We start from the raw sequence: 18,509 nt of genomic DNA on the forward strand, positions 1-18,509 counted from the left end.
AAAATGTGTATAAATATAGAAACTATTTTTGATAAGATAGAATGATATTTGTGTTTGTCATAATAGTTTATTTTGATTTATCCCTTTCAATTCGATATTTTATAAATATTTTGTTATATTTGAAAATAATATTTTTTATAAATACTATAAAATAGATATTTCTTAGGGTGTTAAAAGATCGAATATCATTTCCAACTATTCCATGTGTCATGTACATGTTGTTCAATATGTAGTACTTAGTATCCATTGTAATGTCACGTACGTTTTAGTTGTCAAAATCAATGATAGTGATACCTCGTGTATGTTGTAGAGATGTAAGATTGGTTTAGTACATTTTGGGGAGAAACTTCAAAGAAAGATTCCTAATTTTATACATTTTTTTGGTGTTATATTTTATTTTATTTTATTTAGTATTAAATATAATTAAAAAAAAATTGGTATTTATGTTTTCCCTTGTGTGTTTGGCTTCTTTTGAGTTACAACAAACTTCATAATAGTATGAATACATGATAAATTATTACTATATTATTATTAAATAAAAATACTTTCTTTTTTTTTATCTCTAGGTTTTCGAATTAGTTTCTATTGTGTCCTTTAAAGTTTCGATAATATCTTATTTTAATATATCCTTAAAATAACATACAACTATTAACGGAAATGACGATGACTAGACTAACTTTAAATCAAAATATATGGTGATGATAATGACCTAAGAAGCACGGACACTTCAATTTGGATAGTACACATACGTGTCGTGTTGGACACCTTGGACACTCTAACACCTGAATACCTATTGGACGCTTGCTAGTGCAACAAATGTATTAGACATGTATAGAATACTCGTTGGGTAGACTAAAAAGACACATATACGACAATAATAATAACTTTTGAACATATAATACATCAAGCGCTAAGCCTTTTAAGCATATAATGCATCAATTTATTTACTATTAATTTTCTTTTACTATAAAAATGATATATATATATATATATATATATATATTTCAAAAATGAATATTTTAATAAACGTGTCCTTGTCGTGTGTCGTGTCCTAGATTTTTAAGATATAGTGTGTCGTCGTTGTGCCCCTGTCACGTCATATTCGTGTCTCATATCCGTGTGTCCGTGCTTCTTAGATTAATGACAACTTTGAAATAAAGTTCGTATGTGTTTTTCTAGGGTTTCAACCGTGAAGCACGTAATAGGAGAAAATTTGCAGCAGTTGAATACTAGAGAGAGTCGTCATCCTAGTACTCCTAAAGAAACAAAGATGAACTTTAAAGGTTCCTTACCCTGATGCTACAGGCAGCCTACGAATATATAAGGATTCAACATGGCTATATACTTGCTAGATATACTTAGTCAGATCTATTAATACAATCTAAATCTCAGATGACTGTGTTGATTATGGCTTTGCTGGAGATTTAGATCATAAAAAGAGGTCATTTACAGATTATATACATTATTTATGTTTGGAGGCAGTGTAGTTAGCTGGAAATCAAGTTTACAAACAGTAGCAACTCTATCTACAGTAGAATCAGCTGAGTTTATTGCAACTATATAGAAGCGGTACAAGATGCTACATGGTTAATTGCAAGGATTAATTACAGAGTTGGGTTATTTAAACAAAATACAATGGACATATTTTGTGACAACCAAAGTGCATGCGTACTGAAAATCAAACAGCTATATATGATAGAACTAAGCATGTTGGGTATCGTATATTGCATTTTATCAGAGATGAAATTGAAAAAGGAAGAATAAACACGTACTGTAAAATCAAAACATAAGAAACCCAGCTGACTTAGCTTGTTAATTAACCAAACAAAGTTTGAGCATTGTCTAAATTAAAGTTGTTCAACTTGACTGTTGTAGGGTTATTAATTTTTCTTGAAAAGAAAACGCAGCATATAATATTAAAGGAGTATTTTGTCTCGAGGGGGAAGATTATTGGTTAAAAGTATATATGGTGTGACATAATTAAATACTTTGTAACTAAAAAATAAAACATAATGGGAAGTTATCTCTACCAATTTTTTTGTTAAAGGGCTGAATATATAACCTCCAACATTACTTAGTTACTGATATATCAGTTTCTCTAGCCGTCAACAGTACTACATAGTTGCTGATCATAAATAGAAGAAACAAGTTAGAAATTTTGTGAAGAGAAAGGCGAGATTATGTGATTTTTGCTTTGTATAATTTTGAAAACCCTTGATATAAGGAAGTTCCTTGTTGCTGCATGCCTTCTTAGAGATCAGCAGTTACTGTATGTCTATATATAATTCTCTCTCTCAATATTTTTTTTCTGTTCTTGAGCTTGATTGTTTACTGCTTCAGAAATCTTCTTTACAACTACTACTGTATTTGGAAGTTTTAGTTCCATATATATTTCTATTTTTTTAATGATTTCAAATCTTGTTGTTTCAAACAGTACTCTCCTAATTACAAATACAATAAAATTATATCTAGCATTACAATTTTACAAAGTCCTTTTCTTGTGAAAAATAAATTACGTGAGACTTTGTAAATGGTATTTTGAATGTATTAAGGTACTATATGACACTTAGAATTGCTTTGCTTTAGCTCTAACCATGGGTTCAAATGTAAAGTTAAAAATAAAACAATCAACTATTTAAGGTTTTACTTAAAAATGTAATTATTTGTCAAAATAAGCATAATAATTGAGTAGTAATTTACATATATTGCCTCCACATTTGAGATCAAAACTAGAGATGTTCATTTTCTTAGATATATTATTAAGCTAAGAATGAGAGAATGGGTGAGGGGAAAAGTGAACGGAGGCAGGAAGACCAAATCACCCATTCCTGAAAATGGAAGGATTAAAATTGCAATTTTCCTTGCAATTTAATACCAACATGATTTTGTATATATATATTTGAAGAGGGGTTTTAAAAAAATATAACAAACTGTTAAAATATTTACACTATATACAACAATCGTTAAGATAAAAAAACTCATAGGTCCACAATGAAAAATATAACAAATGTCATAGTCAACACGCGATTAATCAGCCACACTCACGTTCGAGTAATCTTCTTCTGAATGATTGTGTATTACAGTCAAAATACACAATCGTAGAGTTCTTTTCTAATGATGTTGAAAAATACTTCAAATTTAGGGTTTAGGGTTTAGGGTTTAATGATCGTGTTAACCGTGAAAAATAATCGTGTTAATCAATGGAAAACGATCGTGTTGATTATGATAAGTGATCGTGTAGTCCAATGTAAACGATCGTGTTTGACTATGTTAAATGATCACTATGGTAAGTGATCGTTTAAATCATATAAACACGACGATCATGTAGTTCTTTTTAAAAGATGGAAAAAGAATTCAAATGCAAACGTTCGTGTTAACAATGACAAATCATTGTTTAGATCATGTCAAAAATAATATTTAAACGATCTATTGATATTCTTAAATAGGAGGAAGATGAAGTAGTTCTAAAGAATACTGTCGAAAACAATAAAGATAGAATATGATATTTAAATTAAAAAATAAATGATATCGGAAGAGAAGATGAATAAATCAGAGAAACAGATATAAAAGGGGAAGTGACTGATCCTCCAAATCTAAAAGATAAAAATATTTTACATGACTCTGTAAACTTTGGTTTCTTTTGCTAGGCAGTAAATATTTGAGGGTTTTGGTATTGTATTTGTGGCGGAATGGAGTAAGTGGGCCTGGCATTGGGCCGTATACGTAATGGGCCGATCGTTGCATTCCCCCGTAAAATCTTACAAACAACTCGACCAGGCGATTCTTCCAGAAAACGTGAGAAAGGCGAAGCCGAAGCCGAAGTGGGCAGTGAGAAAAATCAGAGAGCAAGTCTTTTGGGGGCAGGAAGAAAGGAGGGAGATCGAAATGGCGTCCTTTATGCAGTTCCTCGTTGATCCAAAGAAGAATTGGTTCGCTCGTCAACACATGAAAGCGCTCACCAAACGACTCCGTAATTATGGTAATTGAAACCCTAATCATTTCTTTTTCTATTGCTTTGATTTCGAATTTTGATCTGTTGGGAATTGATTTTGGGTTTTATTACTATGTTAGGTCTTCGATATGACGATCTGTATGATCCGTACTATGACGTTGATGTGAAGGAGGCTTTGAATCGACTCCCGAGGGAGGTTGTTGATGCACGCAATCAGCGTTTGAAGCGAGCCATGGACCTTTCTATGAAGCATCAGTATCTTCCTGATGATCTTCAGGTTTTCTTTCTACTATGGATGTTTATCTCCTTGTTAGATCGGTTTGAGCCTAGCTGAAAAAAATAGAAATTGTTTTATGTTTATCATTACTGAATATCTAAATGTTGTCATGAAGTAGTCAGTATTATTTCTGTATCCAACATGGTCGTAATATAATTGTTGAGCGTGCGCTATTCTCAAAATCTGGGATTTATTGGATGGTTATAATTTTTCATGGTCACCGGGAATTAAGAAATAATTATATTGGGTTTAATTTTTTTTTTGCTCCAACTAAGTACAGCATGCTGAAATCTAAACCGTAATTAGATGGTTAATAGTTTGAATTTTAATTTTTTTAACCTATTGGCAGACAATGCAAACACCATTCAGGAGCTATCTTCAGGAAATGCTGGCACTTGTAAGTCTTTCCACTATACAAGATCTCCTGCCTTTTTAATTAAAGTTAAAAAAAAGTGTGGTAAAAAAAAGTGAAAGAAAATGTCTGGCTCTGTTAGGAATAAAGCAGCTTTTCTGTATCTCAGTGTCAGTTATGATTCTTGAGTTTTGTATCATATAACCTGTATTTGGGATTTATTGAATTTTATATCATTTACCATCTGTTAGATTATTATTCCAAAAAAAAGATTTTATTTACAATCTGTTAGATTAGACGGTATTTTGCTACGTACTTGCATTGCAGTAGAATTGTTTATTTATTGTGGTTCTAATGTTATCTGGTTTCTCGTTCTGTCCTCGGTTTTCCTTTCCATGATTTCATGATCTAGATAGATATCAGCTCTTACGTAATGTGTGAATCCTTGATATGTCTTCTTTTGAAGCAAATTCATGACTTTTGTTGGACTTTCTTTGTGGTTGAATTCTTGATCTGTTCTGTTGTAACATTACATGAGTCATGAGTAAATTACTTTATCATGTGCAAGTAAGTAAAATGTGTGCCGGTAATTATAATTTTGGTTTTATTAGTCTGGATTCTTTGATTTTTATTTACTGGCGAGTATGGAAGGGAGGCTGGGATAAGAATTGGACTTAGCAAGGTTGATGATTTGATGACTAGCCTGCTTCAATTCTTCTTATTGATGTACCTGATTGCTTTATATTACGTCTGAGTTTAGGATTAATGAAATTTGTATTAATGTTAACTATGATGTAGCAGCAGCAAGTAGGGCAATATGTTTTCCTGCATTATCTGCGGATTACAACTCCTTTGATTTCTTGGAATGCTTCTTAGTTTAGAAATAATTAAACAATCGAATTTAGGGTGTATGGTAAATGATTTGCTAGACTGCTGTTATATAGCTTCTTTATCATATTCCCTTTGAAATTTGAGGTAAATGATTTTGTTTAGCTAAATTAAACAATTTAATTTAGTATGGATCTTTTGTTGATATTTCTCTTTATTAAATGGAAGAAAGCTGAGTGAATGTACCTAAAGATTCTTTTTCCCCCTCTTTGGGTTTGTTTTGCAGGTAAAGAAGGAGAGAGCAGAACGTGAATCATTGGGAGCATTGCCCCTTTACCAGCGCACCATTCCTTAAGCTATTTCTAATTTTCATAGTTATTTTTGGATGGAGTAAATGTCGTTTAAGACACAGTTTCTTCCATGTGTGATGGATTGGAACATCTCTCCATCATTTATTTGTTTTCAACTTTTGTATTTCATTATCAAAGTTTCATTCACCATCTGTTCGAGTCATTATTGATATATAATAAGTGTGAAACTTATTTTATCATCTCGATTGGATTTCATATGAGATTTCTCCCCCTTCACGGTTAGTCCTTTTTCTATGACTTTTTTGGTCCCATTGTTTTAGCCTATATTCTTGTTACAAACTAGTCTTCGCTTGGATTTTTAATATCATTTTTTGTTGGGTTTTTTTAAATATTATCTACATGTAACGACATTAGAAAGCAAGTAGAATTTCTTGTCGTTGTTGTTGGGGTCAAAGAATTAATTGAGTCCATGTTTCCTGGCAACGTTGAACATCGGGTGAGATGTAGATTTTTGCTGCACTCAGGGCCCATCTCACGATTTCCAAATATTAAATGTCATGTGGTTTTGTCCTGCAAATTACATCAGATTCCCCTTGTGAACTTGGCTGTAAATAATGATGGCAGATAGGACCATCCTCAGAAAGGAACAACTCCGGCCTCTTCATTATCCTTTTTGTGAGTTCTCTCCCCCTTTGTCTTCTGACTTTCTGCTTCTGCTTGAATGATTCTGTATAAGCCCACCCCATGTTTTCATTCCATTCCTGGGGTGTCTCCCCGATCCCCACTTATATGCCCTGTAAAGTTGAACATTTCGATTATACCTTCCTCTTTTTCCTTGCCTTTTCTATTTCAACACAGAGGATGTCGCAATCTGAGAACTTTGGAAGAGTTAACCTGGTATATCATGATTAGAGTTTATTGTCGTTGGAAAGAAATAATTAAATTTATATACCTTCAAACTTCTGATTGCAAAAGAAAAAAAAAAAAGAAAGGTTTCTATATACTTGTTCTTGCCTGAGCTCTAATATATACTTTTTTTTTACTGTTGTCTGTGTATACTCTCTCTCCCTCCCCAATCAAGACCCATGAAAAAGGCTTTTCTACTATATGATTGATTCCTTTGTTTAGGGAGTAATCAACTATGTGGTTTGACTAGACTTGCTTGTTTTCAGCTATTTGGACTGGTTCATACTACATAATGATACTTATTTATATCTCCAGCCTGGTGCTTGGATGGTTGGATCATTTTCTGTCTTATGTTGAATTTCTTTAAGGACCAAAACAGGAATATACCTTACTCATACTTTGATAACATCGAATGATGTTTCCAAAATTCCAGCCACTAGTTAATTTTATCTGTTCTCCCTAGAAAATAGAGCTTCTAATTTATATTGTAGGTTAGAAATTGAAGTCATTCTAAAACTTCTAGGCTTGTATTATCCATGCTCTTTTGCAATAATATTATTTGAGCATCATGTCAGTTGCATCTTTCCAGTCTTCTTCTTCCATGAGATCCATGAGTGTTGCTACTGCACATAAAACTATAACAGAGTGTATAGCGGGGGCTCGATCAGATGCCCACGAAGTTCAAGAAAAGGCTCTTCAAAACTTGGTCACCGTTACTCAGGTTAGTCCTCTACACAGGAACTTGCTCGTACAAGTAGATGGATCGATTTCAATTCTTATTGATCTTTCCAAATCTTCTTTCTCTACCGTCCAATCTCTTTCACTGTCAATTCTCTTCAATCTCTCTCTGAACCATGACATGAAAAAGCTTCTTGCATCAATGGAAAACATCTACCATCTCAATACACTTATATCTCTAGGCTCCCCCGAAACTGTCAAGCTATCGGCCTCATTGATTTGCAGCCTTGCAATGTTAGACAAAAACAAAGCTAAGTTTGGTGTAGCCGGTACAATACAACTATTGGTTAGAGCACTTAAAGTTCCTAATATTCCTGCTGCCCATCACCTTCTCTGTTCCTTAGCTGAGCTAGGCCAGTTTCATGGGAACTGCACTGTGGCAGTTCGATCGGGAGCCATCCAAGTTCTTATTGGTGTAGTGGAGAGTGCTAGCGGTGAGGATCTCGCTGGTACTGCTCTTGTTGTTCTCGGTCTCTTGGCTAGATTTGAGGAGGGGTTGAGAGCTTTGATAAAAACTGATCGGATCGTAATTTCAATGGTTAATGTGTTGAAAGGAAGATGCATGCTGAGTAAAGAAGGTGCAACTGAGATACTTTTGCGATTGTTCGACGAAAGCGAAGATTGTTTGAGTGATGCTTTGAAGTTGCCAGAGTTTTTTGGTGTTGTTGCTGATCTTTCTGTGAGAGGATCACCAAAAGCTAGAGAGAGAGCTAGTTTGCTCATGAATAAGATCATGAATAGTGACTTTGATACATATTCAAATGCTGATTCAGTGTATTCACAATGGTAGTGAAGTTGATTATGGTATCTCTCTAAGTTGGTGTTTGCTAACTTAATTGCAATAATGCATTCCTCTTGGAGAGGAAATTGTTGAGGGAACAAATATCATTTTTATGGGAATGTTAAATTTGGTTTTTGATTACTAATGGATTGTTCACATATGAGACTTCATTCACCATAAATTTGTTGAAATGTAGTTTACATTTTGCAAATTATTCAGAGGGAGGTGTGGACAGAGAAAATATTTTGAAACATGAAATATCTTCTAACATAACAATGTATAAGATTGTTTATATTTATTTTATTTTTCACGTGACAATTAGTGGTTGTGTACGGAGTTTGGATGAATGCTTAGACCAACCAAACTATAAATCGTCTTGGTTTTGTAAGAAAACCAAAAATTAAAACTTTGAAATTTTGTTGTGTTAGGTAAATTAATTGATTCATTTTGTTTGTTATATTCAATTACAATTTAAAATATTATTTTAAATATATATTTTAAAATTTGTTTAATTTTAAGTTATATTCTTACCCTTGTTCCATTTTAGTCCATTCTTAGATCTTAAAATTAACTTTCAATGGTAGTGAGAAAATTGCACTGTTGTATTGATCTTTTGTTGACATCATGGGCGAGTGAATTTATAGATATATTTATCTTTTCTTTTGTTCTTTTTTTCCCCCATTTACTTCTCTTCCTCTTCTTCCATGGGGTTGTTTTTTTGTTTCTTTCCTTTTTCAGGGAAGGTTTTACGGATGTTTTTCTTTTCTTTCTTTTCTCTGACGAGCAACCAGTCATCAGTCAATTCACTGGTAGTGTTTCCCCAAACGACGAAAAAGTAAACTAAAAAAGAACAAGACAAAGGATAAGCGAGGGGGGAGATAAGGGAGGGAAACCGTGTGCGAGAAATCAATGTGACAGAAGAAAAGGGAGCGAAGAAGATCGAAGAGCGAGAATAGTTATTCTCCATGTATGTGAGGGTTTTTAAGAAAAGATGAATCGATAATTTTACATATGTAAAACTTCAATAGAAGGTCAATTAATAATCAGTTTTTAAGAAACTCTTATGCTATCTATACAACTTTTTCGATAAATTGTGGTAACAAAATCAATATTACTCTTTCCTAAAGTTTACCATTTTGAGGTGGAAACGGTTCGGTTCAAATTGATAGACAAACCGAATCCAACCAATTTATTGGTTTGAATCAAGCTGAAAAATACCATATTTATGCTTTTCTATTCGATTTTGATAATTTTAAAATACTTTAAAATAATTCGGTTCAATTTTTTTGTTCTTAAAATTAAGAACGGTTCGACTTTTTCTCGATTTTACTCTCTTTTTAATATAAAAATATAAAAATAAATATATAGTAGTTAAAAAGGGTTTGGTTTCATATTTTTTTAAATTAGGTATTTTGGGTTTGACAAGGTATTTGGTCCTAATATTTGTGGTTTAAATGATCTATCTCTAATTATTATTCAGTAATTTAAAATTTATTAGAAGTAGGGGCCACATGTAATTTTAAATTCAAACAATATTCACGTGGGTCCAAATTTGTGTTTAAAAAGAGAGAGAGGAAAAGAAAAACAGAAGCATTTGTTTACTTCAGCCTTAGAGTTGATTTTGCTCGAGTGCTAAAATTTCCAACTCTTCGCTTGATTTCGTTAGTGTTCTCATCAATCTTGTAATTCCGGATTGCCAATCGTCGAGATCTTCTGTTTCAATTTGCTCGTACAAGGACTTCAACAACCCAAATTCTCCATTTTTATTTATTTAAGGGTACACCCACCAACTGTTCGACAAAATGCTGCAATCAAGTTCCAGGCTATGGCAAACTCACTATCGCCGGAGAATATGCAAACCCATTGCTCGGATTTCCACTAGGGAGTAAATTTCTGAAGTGACTTCCGGGTCATGATTATGTTGTATAATCATTTGCAGAGGCGGTTTTTCATCTCTCGCTTAAAGCATCTCACTGACACAAGATGTGGGGCTTCGCAATCAAATTCTATGCTGTATCATTCTCCAGAACAATCCTCCACCGATCAAGAGGTGTTACCGTCTGAATGGTACGAGAAGGCTTTTGGGAAGATAAAGAAATTGAGCTGTAAGTTGAGGAATGTGGATTTGATGGATGGACGAGTTGTGAATGCTAGTGATGATTCGACCATTATCGATGAGCGTATTGAACAGAAAATGCGCACTTTCAAGTCCCTTGTAAGAATCTTGATTGGTTCCCCATCGGCTCAGAGGAGAATAACAGAGATGGCTGGATCGAGTTCTATAAATGGTCAGACTCACGCATGGTTCAGAAATTCAAGTGAACGAGAGGCTATGGTTGTTGATTCACTCACCAAGGCGTGCAACTTCCTTGGGGTCACAGTCCAACAAAGGAAACTACTGCGCCACACCATATGCCCACAGGTTAGACCATATAGGCCATATAGAATTTCCAAAAGAAAATAGCCGGTGTGACATATCATGAGTTAACCTGGTGGTAAAAAGAGGACATAGCCTCCAGATTTGAGGAGAGAAAGAGTTCAATTCATGGTGGTCATCTACCTAAAAATTAATTGAGGTGTGCGTAGGTCCGTGATATAACATTAAATTTATCTTCTTCCATTAACTTATCATAAAATTTTGGATCAATCGATGATCTAACATCTTATCGTAGTAAGAGTTCGTGTGTTCAAACCTTTAAAATATTATTTCCGCTGCAAGTAATATTGATTTGTACTTATTGGTTCTTTCACATGTTTCAAAGTTACTCGTGAAGGTAAGCGATAAAGTATTGATATAATATGGAATTTACACTCACCCTAACTTAAGTTTTTGGATGGATTTGGGATCTTATAATTTTATCCTAGGTGAGTGGTTGCTATAAAACTTTAAACCTTGGGCTCAAAATCTCCAAACCCCTATAGGCCAAGCCATGTTTTTTTTTTTTTTTGTTAATATTGGGATAAATCACTATGAAACCCAAATGTTACATTAGTATATGTTTGATGTTTAAACAGATTACACAGCATCACATTTGGACTGGTGCATTGGATCAAATACTGAAAGAGTTAAATTTGGAGTTGCTTCCATTATCTAATCGCTCAACCAACAAAGGGATCATAATGGCGCTTCAGATAGTTTCAAGTTGCCTAAAGTTTTTGGATGATGCCACCAATTCAAATGTTCACTTCACTTCAACATGGATTCGACCAGCACCAAAACGAACCATTGTCAATTCATCTCCACCGCCAAGATGGGAAGACATGCTTGAGATGTTCAACGATCTGATCGGCTATCTGAAAGACGAGAAGAGTTTGGTCCATTATGTAACAAAGCTTGAGGTTATGAAAGAAGGGCTTTCCCAAATCAAAGATGTGTGGAGTGATAGAAGCATTGGATTCAAGGAAGCCAAACTTCAAGAAAGCTTGGTGCAAAAGAAGCTTTCAAAGACATTGGGCCATTCATCCAGATGCTTGTTCACTCTTTTACTTTACTATCTTTTTGGGCATTTTAGGGATATTGAAGTGGATTTTTGTGGTGGGTTGTTGAAGGGTGATGGGAATGACAAGTTTTTGTTGTTCATGGGGAGGGTTTTGAGCTGTGATGAAGAGAAAATTGTTTGGAATGGGGTGAGGCAGCTTGATAGAGCAATGGGGATTTTTAAACTTGTTTGGGAAACAGCTGGAATGAAGGGAGAATTGGGATTGCAAGGCCATTTATTTTGTGTTGAGACTGAGGTTAGGCAGCTTAGTTATAAAGGAAATGCTTATTTATTACATGAAATCAAATTATAACCAAAACATCTTTCTTCATTGTGTTTCCTGTAGGCTTTAGTTTTTGCTCAACAAAATTAATAAATAAACTCTCTTATTCATTTATGATTTCTGTTTTATGTTTTTGGGTTAAATTATCTTTTACCAACTGCTCTTCATAGTAATGATTTCTAGTAGAAGTAATGTTTAGGGTAGAGCTTTGCTCTTTCTTTTCCTTTTTTTTTTTTAAAATATATAATCCAATATTGAAAAGTAATGTTACACATATCATTTTCTAATTTAGTAATCTTATGTTGAATAAATCTCATAATTAGTCTCTACCCTTATCCCATCGAGTCTTTCATGTGATGAAAGTTATTATTATTATTTAACCAAATTTGATGGAAATTTAATTTAAAAATAAAAAGGTAAAATTGATATATTTATGAACGACACAGTTAATGGAAAAATATTCAAATATTGAAATTAATTTCTAGATAAATGGCCATTATAACCTCTTAATTAATTATTGAGATCCTACTTCCTTTCTACCATAAGCTAAACTATATGGTTGACACAGTTACGTGGCTTTCAAGCCCATCTTAAGCTCCACTTCTTATTACTATTTTTTTTCTTCTAATGATTGTCTAATCTGAACAAAATTTTTGGATACAGTTAATTTAAACTAACAAATATATAATTGATGAGTATATATATAAAATGTTCCTTAAAATCTTAAAAGTAAAACAAAATACAAAAACTTGTCCAATTTTGATCTAATACTTCTTTAATTTTAAATCTTATATTTTTAATAAATCTGACTAGAAAGAGAGAATTATCATTTATTTATACTTCACTGAAAGATAAATTTCTTTTGTCTATCTTTTAAAAAACTGTGTTTTTTTTTAAAAAAAAAACGAAAACGGTAATTCAAACAACAAAATTAAGTAAAAATAAATAAACTTTGCGCACGTGTTAGTAAACTGCGTCGTTTTGAAGAGAAGAGGAAGGTTTATCATCTTTCCGTTTGATATTGAGCGAACAAAAGTGTCTGTCTACATAAATCAACCGATGTTCCTTTCGGCACCGGTGACGGCACCGGAAGCACTTCCAGGGTTGCCATCGATTTCTGGCCGAGGTAGCTTCTTCTTTCAACACCGGCCTTTTCCATCCAGTTTTACTCTTCTACACCGTCCACCGGTTTGTCACACTCTGTCGCTCACATTTGCTCGCCGTCGGAACCAAAATTCATCTGTCAGTCCGTCTTCATCGTCTTCGAAGAAAAAGAAGGTAGAGTTCTAGATAGTGTGGTGATCTTATTTTATTTAATATTTTATTGTTTCTGTTGCGTTGGCATGAGCGTGTAATTAAGCTTATCCTAAACTTCAAAATTTGTTGTTCTACTTTTTTTTTTTTCAGAGAAATTTGATTCCGAAAGAAGCTAGGGACGAGGAGGAGGACGTACAGGAGGATGCTCTTGAGTTGTTGTTTAGTCAACTGGAAGAAGATCTCAAGAATGACGCGTCTTCCTTGGATGAGGGTGAAGACGATGAATTTAGCGAAGAGGACCTTGCCAGACTCGAGCGCGAGCTAGGATTAGCTCTTGGCATCGATGTTGATGAAGAAGAAGAGAAAGATGTCAACGATGATGACGAGGACGACGATGATGAAGTTCTTGAAGATGATGAAGAAGAGGAAATGCCTGTAAAACTTAAGAACTGGCAACTTCGTCGACTAGCCTCGGCTTTGAAGAAAGGCCGCCGTAAAACAAGTGTGAGTTTTTCAATCATTGAACCTTTTATGAAATATCAGTAACCTGTGGTTTTTGTTGCCATTTGATTTGGGAACTAGAAAGCACAAAATCTTTTTGAATCAGTTCCGTTTGGAATGAGGCTCAATTTGAATGTTCTGAATGATATTAGGTACATGGTATCAAAGTATGAAATCACTATAATTTCATTTGGGGAGACATCTATCTTAAATAAGTTTGTGATGTCGTCACTTTATTTTATGAACGTGGGCTCTTCAACATGTCCTTGAAGATGTGCCTCACTGGGTTCACGATTCTTAAGGTTGGATCCAAATTTTTGTTTTTGGATTGAGTGTTGGGACGGACTTCATAGACTATGATATCATTTTAAATCACAACCCTAAAACTTAAGTTGGTGAGTGAAGGTAGATTTAATATTATATCAAAACTCTAACAAATTGATACCCAAATGAGAATTTATCATATAAAACCTCTTTGCATCAAATAGGGAGCTAAGAGTGAGGGAAAATGGGGAGCGAGAGCAAGAACAAAATGGTCAAATAGAGAGTGAGAGCAACAAGAGGGAACATAGGAAGCGCAGAGAGAGTGAGAGCGAGAGGAGAAAGGGAGCAAGCCCAAAAATACAAAATACGTTTGCTGATGCTAGAAAAACTTATTTTGAGAAACCAGTCAGATTTTATTTCCACCTCTCTATGTACTTTCTCAATTTGTTGTTGACTTTACTGATGAAAAGTCTTCCTAAATGCTAATGCAGTGTGTACTTTCCTATCTTGCTGAAGGCTAATGCATCCTTTACTTTGCAGATCAAGAGTCTTGCTGCTGAACTTTGTCTCGACAGGACCATCGTTCTCGATTTGCTTCGCGAACCACCACCCAGTCTTCTGATGTTGAGTGCTAGTCTTCCAGACACTCCTACACCATCAATTATAGAAACTAAAACATTACAAACTACTGATGAAGAACCTCTAGTAGTAGACACTGCTGAAGAGGCGGAAGTGAAGAAGGTGCCTGTTCATGTTATGCAACAAAGCTGGGCTGCTCAAAAGAGACTGAAGAAGGTTCAGATTGAAACTCTTGAAAGAGTTTATAGAAGAACAAAGCGGCCAACTGTAAGTATAGTTTCCTCCCCTTAGTTGTGCCTCAAAAGAAGTTGATAAAATCTTTACATTTTGAGTATCTGATGAATTCCCGTGCCAGTTTTCTGGGGAAAAGGTATAGGAATTTTGAATCTTGTGTTAGATCGCATGGTAGAGCTCCTCACATTGCTTTCAGAAAGTTTTGTTGAATGAACATGATTATCAAATATCATGGAGTGAGATGTTTGGGGTAATGAAATATCCTAGTTAAGATGCTAGCTAGATAGTTGTGTTGGAAAATGGTTTACATATTTTTTTATAAAAACTATTTCATTTTTTAGTACGTTTCGGATGTAGGGAGATGCGAGCCACAAACTCCAATGGCTATGCTCAATTTGGGGGTAACCCCCACACTCGTAGGTGATCAAAACACAGATTTCCATTTGAAAATAGGATACGATAAACTAAAATGAGCAAATGGGTGCTTATTTTTACGGTAAACAAAATCAAATCCATTAAGTGATGGAAGGATGAGAAAGAATCTGTCAAAAGATGACCATTGCACTTACTCTAAAGAGTTAAAAAAAAAATCCAGAGTTCAAATAGTGCACGTGTAATGGCCAACCAAATATATTTTTAGAACCACTAAAAGGATAACCCACCAGGAGGGATGTAAGGATATCATTAATGTTGTTAGGACACACAGGAGACCAACCAATAATGGTTTACATTTGTATCTTGGATATGTATGTGTATCTGTGTGGATGAATGAAATCGTTTAACTCAACTCTCTAAGGGTCGGTTTGGATTGATTTCTTAAAAATCTGTTTTTAGAACTCTTTATTAGGAATACCAAATCTTCTACAAATTGAAGATTGTGATAATGACTCCGATCGGATCCTAGGGACAAATGCCTCAGCCCAGCCTTAGCTTGAAGATCATTGGCCTTCTCATTAAACATATTCTTGTTTCTTTTTGTGTGTGCTCGTGAATATTTACTGCCTTACTTAAATTATGGCTTGTTTTGTATCCTCCATTTTGCTTCAAAAACCTCATAAACTCATAAAAACACAGGTTATGAGGGTAGAAATTAGCAGTATTGAAAACATTGAATTCTATAGCATATTATTTCTAACGGAACAATTTTAGGAGTGGGTGGGATGGAGAGGATCAAATTATCGAGCTTCAAGATGGTCATAGACCGAGCTCTACGTATACATCAAGTGACATGTTATTTTACCGTTGTCTAACCTGTTATTTTACCATTGTCTAACTTTTTTCTTCTTTGCACAACGAATACAGAACGCAATGATTAGTAGCATCGTGCAAGCGACAAATCTGCCTCGCAAAAGAATAGTGAAATGGTTTGAAGATAAGCGAGTTGAAGATGGAGTTCCTGATCAACGCCTACCTTTTGGTCGGTCTTCTCCTCAATCTGTTTGATCTTCTTCATCTACCAAACGCCTCGATGGTTAGCTTTCTTTATTGCTTTATTCTCCTTTCGAACATACTACTTTAGTTGTGTTTTTCCATTACTCAACAAGATAAGGAGGAATTAAGAGTTCGAATGTTGAATGCGTGATAGTCACATTGAATATTTTCTTTTTTTGGTAGCTGATAATATGAACCGAGAGTTTCATAGAATGATTTCTATAGATAGTTTCCTTATTAGTGAGAAGGAGCATATTTTTGTTATTCTACTAATATTGGTACTTGTTCTATTCCATCCCAGCACTATGTAGAGGAATTATGGGACATAAAATAAACACTTTTATATTTAAATATCTATCTATATATACAGTGGGACATTTTCAAATATTGGAAAGTAAACCAAAATATTTACAAAATATAGAGTGATAGATATTAATAGTCACTTATACTTCTATTATTGTTTATCAATGCATTGATAAAATCTAAAATCTTGTCATATTTTATAAATATTTTCATTAATTTTGTCACTTACAATGTTTTTTTTATATAGTATTAGTTTGAAATTTATGTATAAATACAAAATTTAAAATTTATGGGTTGAAAGCAACTAACAAACCTTTTATTATAGAAAGAAAAGGTTTTACGAGTTACTTTTAGTAGTCTTTTAGGTTAGCTACTCTTTTTTCAATTGAAAAAGTATGTGGGGGATTCTTTTAGATTTGGTTATATATCCTTTCATACTAATGGTAAATTTCATACATGTAAGAATCCAACCATTTTACCGATAAGAGTTCAATTGTTGTACTCTCATTTGTAAAAAGAGGAGGTTTACGGCTTACATGATTTTGAATTTTTTTATTCTCGATTGTTGTACTAAAAAATACAATAGAAAAAAAAAACGTTACAATTTTTTAAAGAAGAAAAATAATTAATATTGTTAAGTATATCGTCAATAGCAGAAAAATAGAAAAAGATAGAATAATATATGGCAAAGGATTACGAACAAGGGGATTATGAAAAAGAAAGGATTATCGTTTGGGAAGAAAGAAGTGGAAAGATTATGGGAGATTATTATAATCCTTGTTTGTGGAAAGGGATATGAAGAAATTATGATAATCTTTGTTTGGGAAAGAAATAAGTAGAAAGGATTATGTAAAAAAAATTATTATTATTATTTTTAATTTGTCCAAATGTATTTTTTATAATTCGTATTTTAAATTCAATACACAAATATTAGTATTTTAATTGCAGAAATTTGTACTTTTTATCGAAAAATATATTTCATTAACTTTCGTAAATATGATGTCAATTTTGATCGCTTTGTACTCAATCTTTCTGTGTCAAAAAATTAATTGATGTATTACGTACGGAAGAAATTATATCTATTTTCTTTAAATTGATGTTGTATAAATATCGAGAATTTGCATATCGTTAACAATCGATTTTTATTATTTTTTTAGTTCGTACAAATGTATTTTTTTAGAATTCGTTGTAAATCCACGGATATTTATATTTCATTTACCGAGATTTGAAATTTTTATTGGAAAACATGTTTCATTAGCTTTTGTAAATACGATGTTGATTTTGAACGTTTTGTACATAAGCTTTTCATGCCAAAAAATTAACTGATGTATTACATGTGAGCACAAGTACATCTATTTTCTTTAAATTGATATTGTAAGTGCAATATTCAAGAATTGTATACGGTTAACAATTGATTTTTTTTAGAAAAAATTAATTTTTATTTAATTTTGCACAAATGTATTTTTTAAAAAATTGTATTATAAATCCAATGTGCAAATATTTGTATTTTATTTATCGAAATTTGGGATTTTTGTTGAAAAACATGTTTCATTAACTTTCATAAATACGATGTTAATTTTGAACGTTTTGTACGCAATCTTTTCGTCCCAAAAAATTAATTAATGTATGCACATATGCAAAAGAAATTACATCTATTTTCTTTAAATTAATGTTGTAAGTGCAATATCAGAAAATTTCATATCGTTAACAATCGATTTAGAAATACGACTAACTTGATAGCATTGAAACGAAATGAAATATGGAAAACAAATGTTTCTTTTTATAATGCAGTTAAATGGTGAACATCAATTACGTCGTATACCTTGATAATGCAAAATTATTAAAAAAAAAAAAAGCAATGAAAACCAAAACAAAAACGAGTCATATGTGGTTCAATCAGACAGACAATTACAAATTATCGCTCAAAATAACCTTGCAGTAGGCGAGCTTCATTTCATCGAATAACTCTAATTTTTAAATATAGTATTAAAATAATAAAAATAACAATAATAAATTTATAAATTTGAAATCAT

General features: G+C 33.1%; 4 protein-coding genes across 4 annotated transcripts; all 4 read left to right on the plus strand.

Moving 5' to 3' along the window:
* Positions 1 to 3,705: 3,705 nt before the first annotated feature.
* LOC103503808 (cytochrome b-c1 complex subunit 7-2, mitochondrial) lies at positions 3,706 to 5,959 on the plus strand. Its single transcript, XM_008468164.3, has 4 exons — positions 3,706 to 3,979; positions 4,072 to 4,229; positions 4,579 to 4,626; positions 5,696 to 5,959. The coding sequence occupies exons 1-4, from the start codon at positions 3,727 to 3,729 to the stop codon at positions 5,762 to 5,764; spliced, it is 528 nt and encodes a 175-aa protein (XP_008466386.3). The 5' UTR covers positions 3,706 to 3,726; the 3' UTR covers positions 5,765 to 5,959.
* A 1,235-nt stretch (positions 5,960 to 7,194) lies between these two features.
* LOC103503809 (U-box domain-containing protein 8-like) lies at positions 7,195 to 8,154 on the plus strand. The gene has a single exon (XM_008468166.3). It carries the CDS (start codon positions 7,195 to 7,197, stop codon positions 8,152 to 8,154), a length of 960 nt encoding a protein of 319 aa, XP_008466388.2.
* Positions 8,155 to 9,696: 1,542 nt separating this feature from the next.
* Positions 9,697 to 12,021, plus strand: LOC103503810 (uncharacterized). The gene is made up of 2 exons (XM_008468167.3): positions 9,697 to 10,567; positions 11,161 to 12,021. The coding sequence occupies exons 1-2, from the start codon at positions 10,058 to 10,060 to the stop codon at positions 11,935 to 11,937; spliced, it is 1,287 nt and encodes a 428-aa protein (XP_008466389.1). The 5' UTR covers positions 9,697 to 10,057; the 3' UTR covers positions 11,938 to 12,021.
* An 875-nt stretch (positions 12,022 to 12,896) lies between these two features.
* LOC103503811 (protein OVEREXPRESSOR OF CATIONIC PEROXIDASE 3) lies at positions 12,897 to 16,386 on the plus strand. The gene is made up of 4 exons (XM_008468168.3): positions 12,897 to 13,185; positions 13,315 to 13,668; positions 14,470 to 14,775; positions 16,045 to 16,386. Exons 1-4 carry the CDS (start codon positions 12,967 to 12,969, stop codon positions 16,183 to 16,185), a joined length of 1,020 nt encoding a protein of 339 aa, XP_008466390.1. The 5' UTR covers positions 12,897 to 12,966; the 3' UTR covers positions 16,186 to 16,386.
* The last annotated feature ends 2,123 nt before the right edge of the window (positions 16,387 to 18,509 follow it).

Source organism: Cucumis melo, chromosome 4 (assembly GCF_025177605.1).
Source record: "Cucumis melo cultivar AY chromosome 4, USDA_Cmelo_AY_1.0, whole genome shotgun sequence".
Classification (NCBI taxonomy): Eukaryota; Viridiplantae; Streptophyta; class Magnoliopsida; order Cucurbitales; family Cucurbitaceae; genus Cucumis; species Cucumis melo.

Coding starts and splice junctions, on each gene's coding strand:
- LOC103503811 (XM_008468168.3), top strand. CDS start 12,967: ATGTTCCTTTCGGCACCGGTGACGGCACCGGAAGCACTTCCAGGGTTG. Junction 13,186..13,314: donor CGTCTTCGAAGAAAAAGAAG/GTAGAGTTCTAG, acceptor TTTTTTTTTCAG/AGAAATTTGATTCCGAAAGA. Junction 14,776..16,044: donor GAAGAACAAAGCGGCCAACT/GTAAGTATAGTT, acceptor CAACGAATACAG/AACGCAATGATTAGTAGCAT.
- LOC103503808 (XM_008468164.3), top strand. CDS start 3,727: ATGGGCCGATCGTTGCATTCCCCCGTAAAATCTTACAAACAACTCGAC. Junction 4,230..4,578: donor ATCTTCCTGATGATCTTCAG/GTTTTCTTTCTA, acceptor ACCTATTGGCAG/ACAATGCAAACACCATTCAG. Junction 4,627..5,695: donor TTCAGGAAATGCTGGCACTT/GTAAGTCTTTCC, acceptor TTTGTTTTGCAG/GTAAAGAAGGAGAGAGCAGA.
- LOC103503810 (XM_008468167.3), top strand. CDS start 10,058: ATGATTATGTTGTATAATCATTTGCAGAGGCGGTTTTTCATCTCTCGC. Junction 10,568..11,160: donor GCCACACCATATGCCCACAG/GTTAGACCATAT, acceptor ATGTTTAAACAG/ATTACACAGCATCACATTTG.
- LOC103503809 (XM_008468166.3), top strand. CDS start 7,195: ATGTCAGTTGCATCTTTCCAGTCTTCTTCTTCCATGAGATCCATGAGT.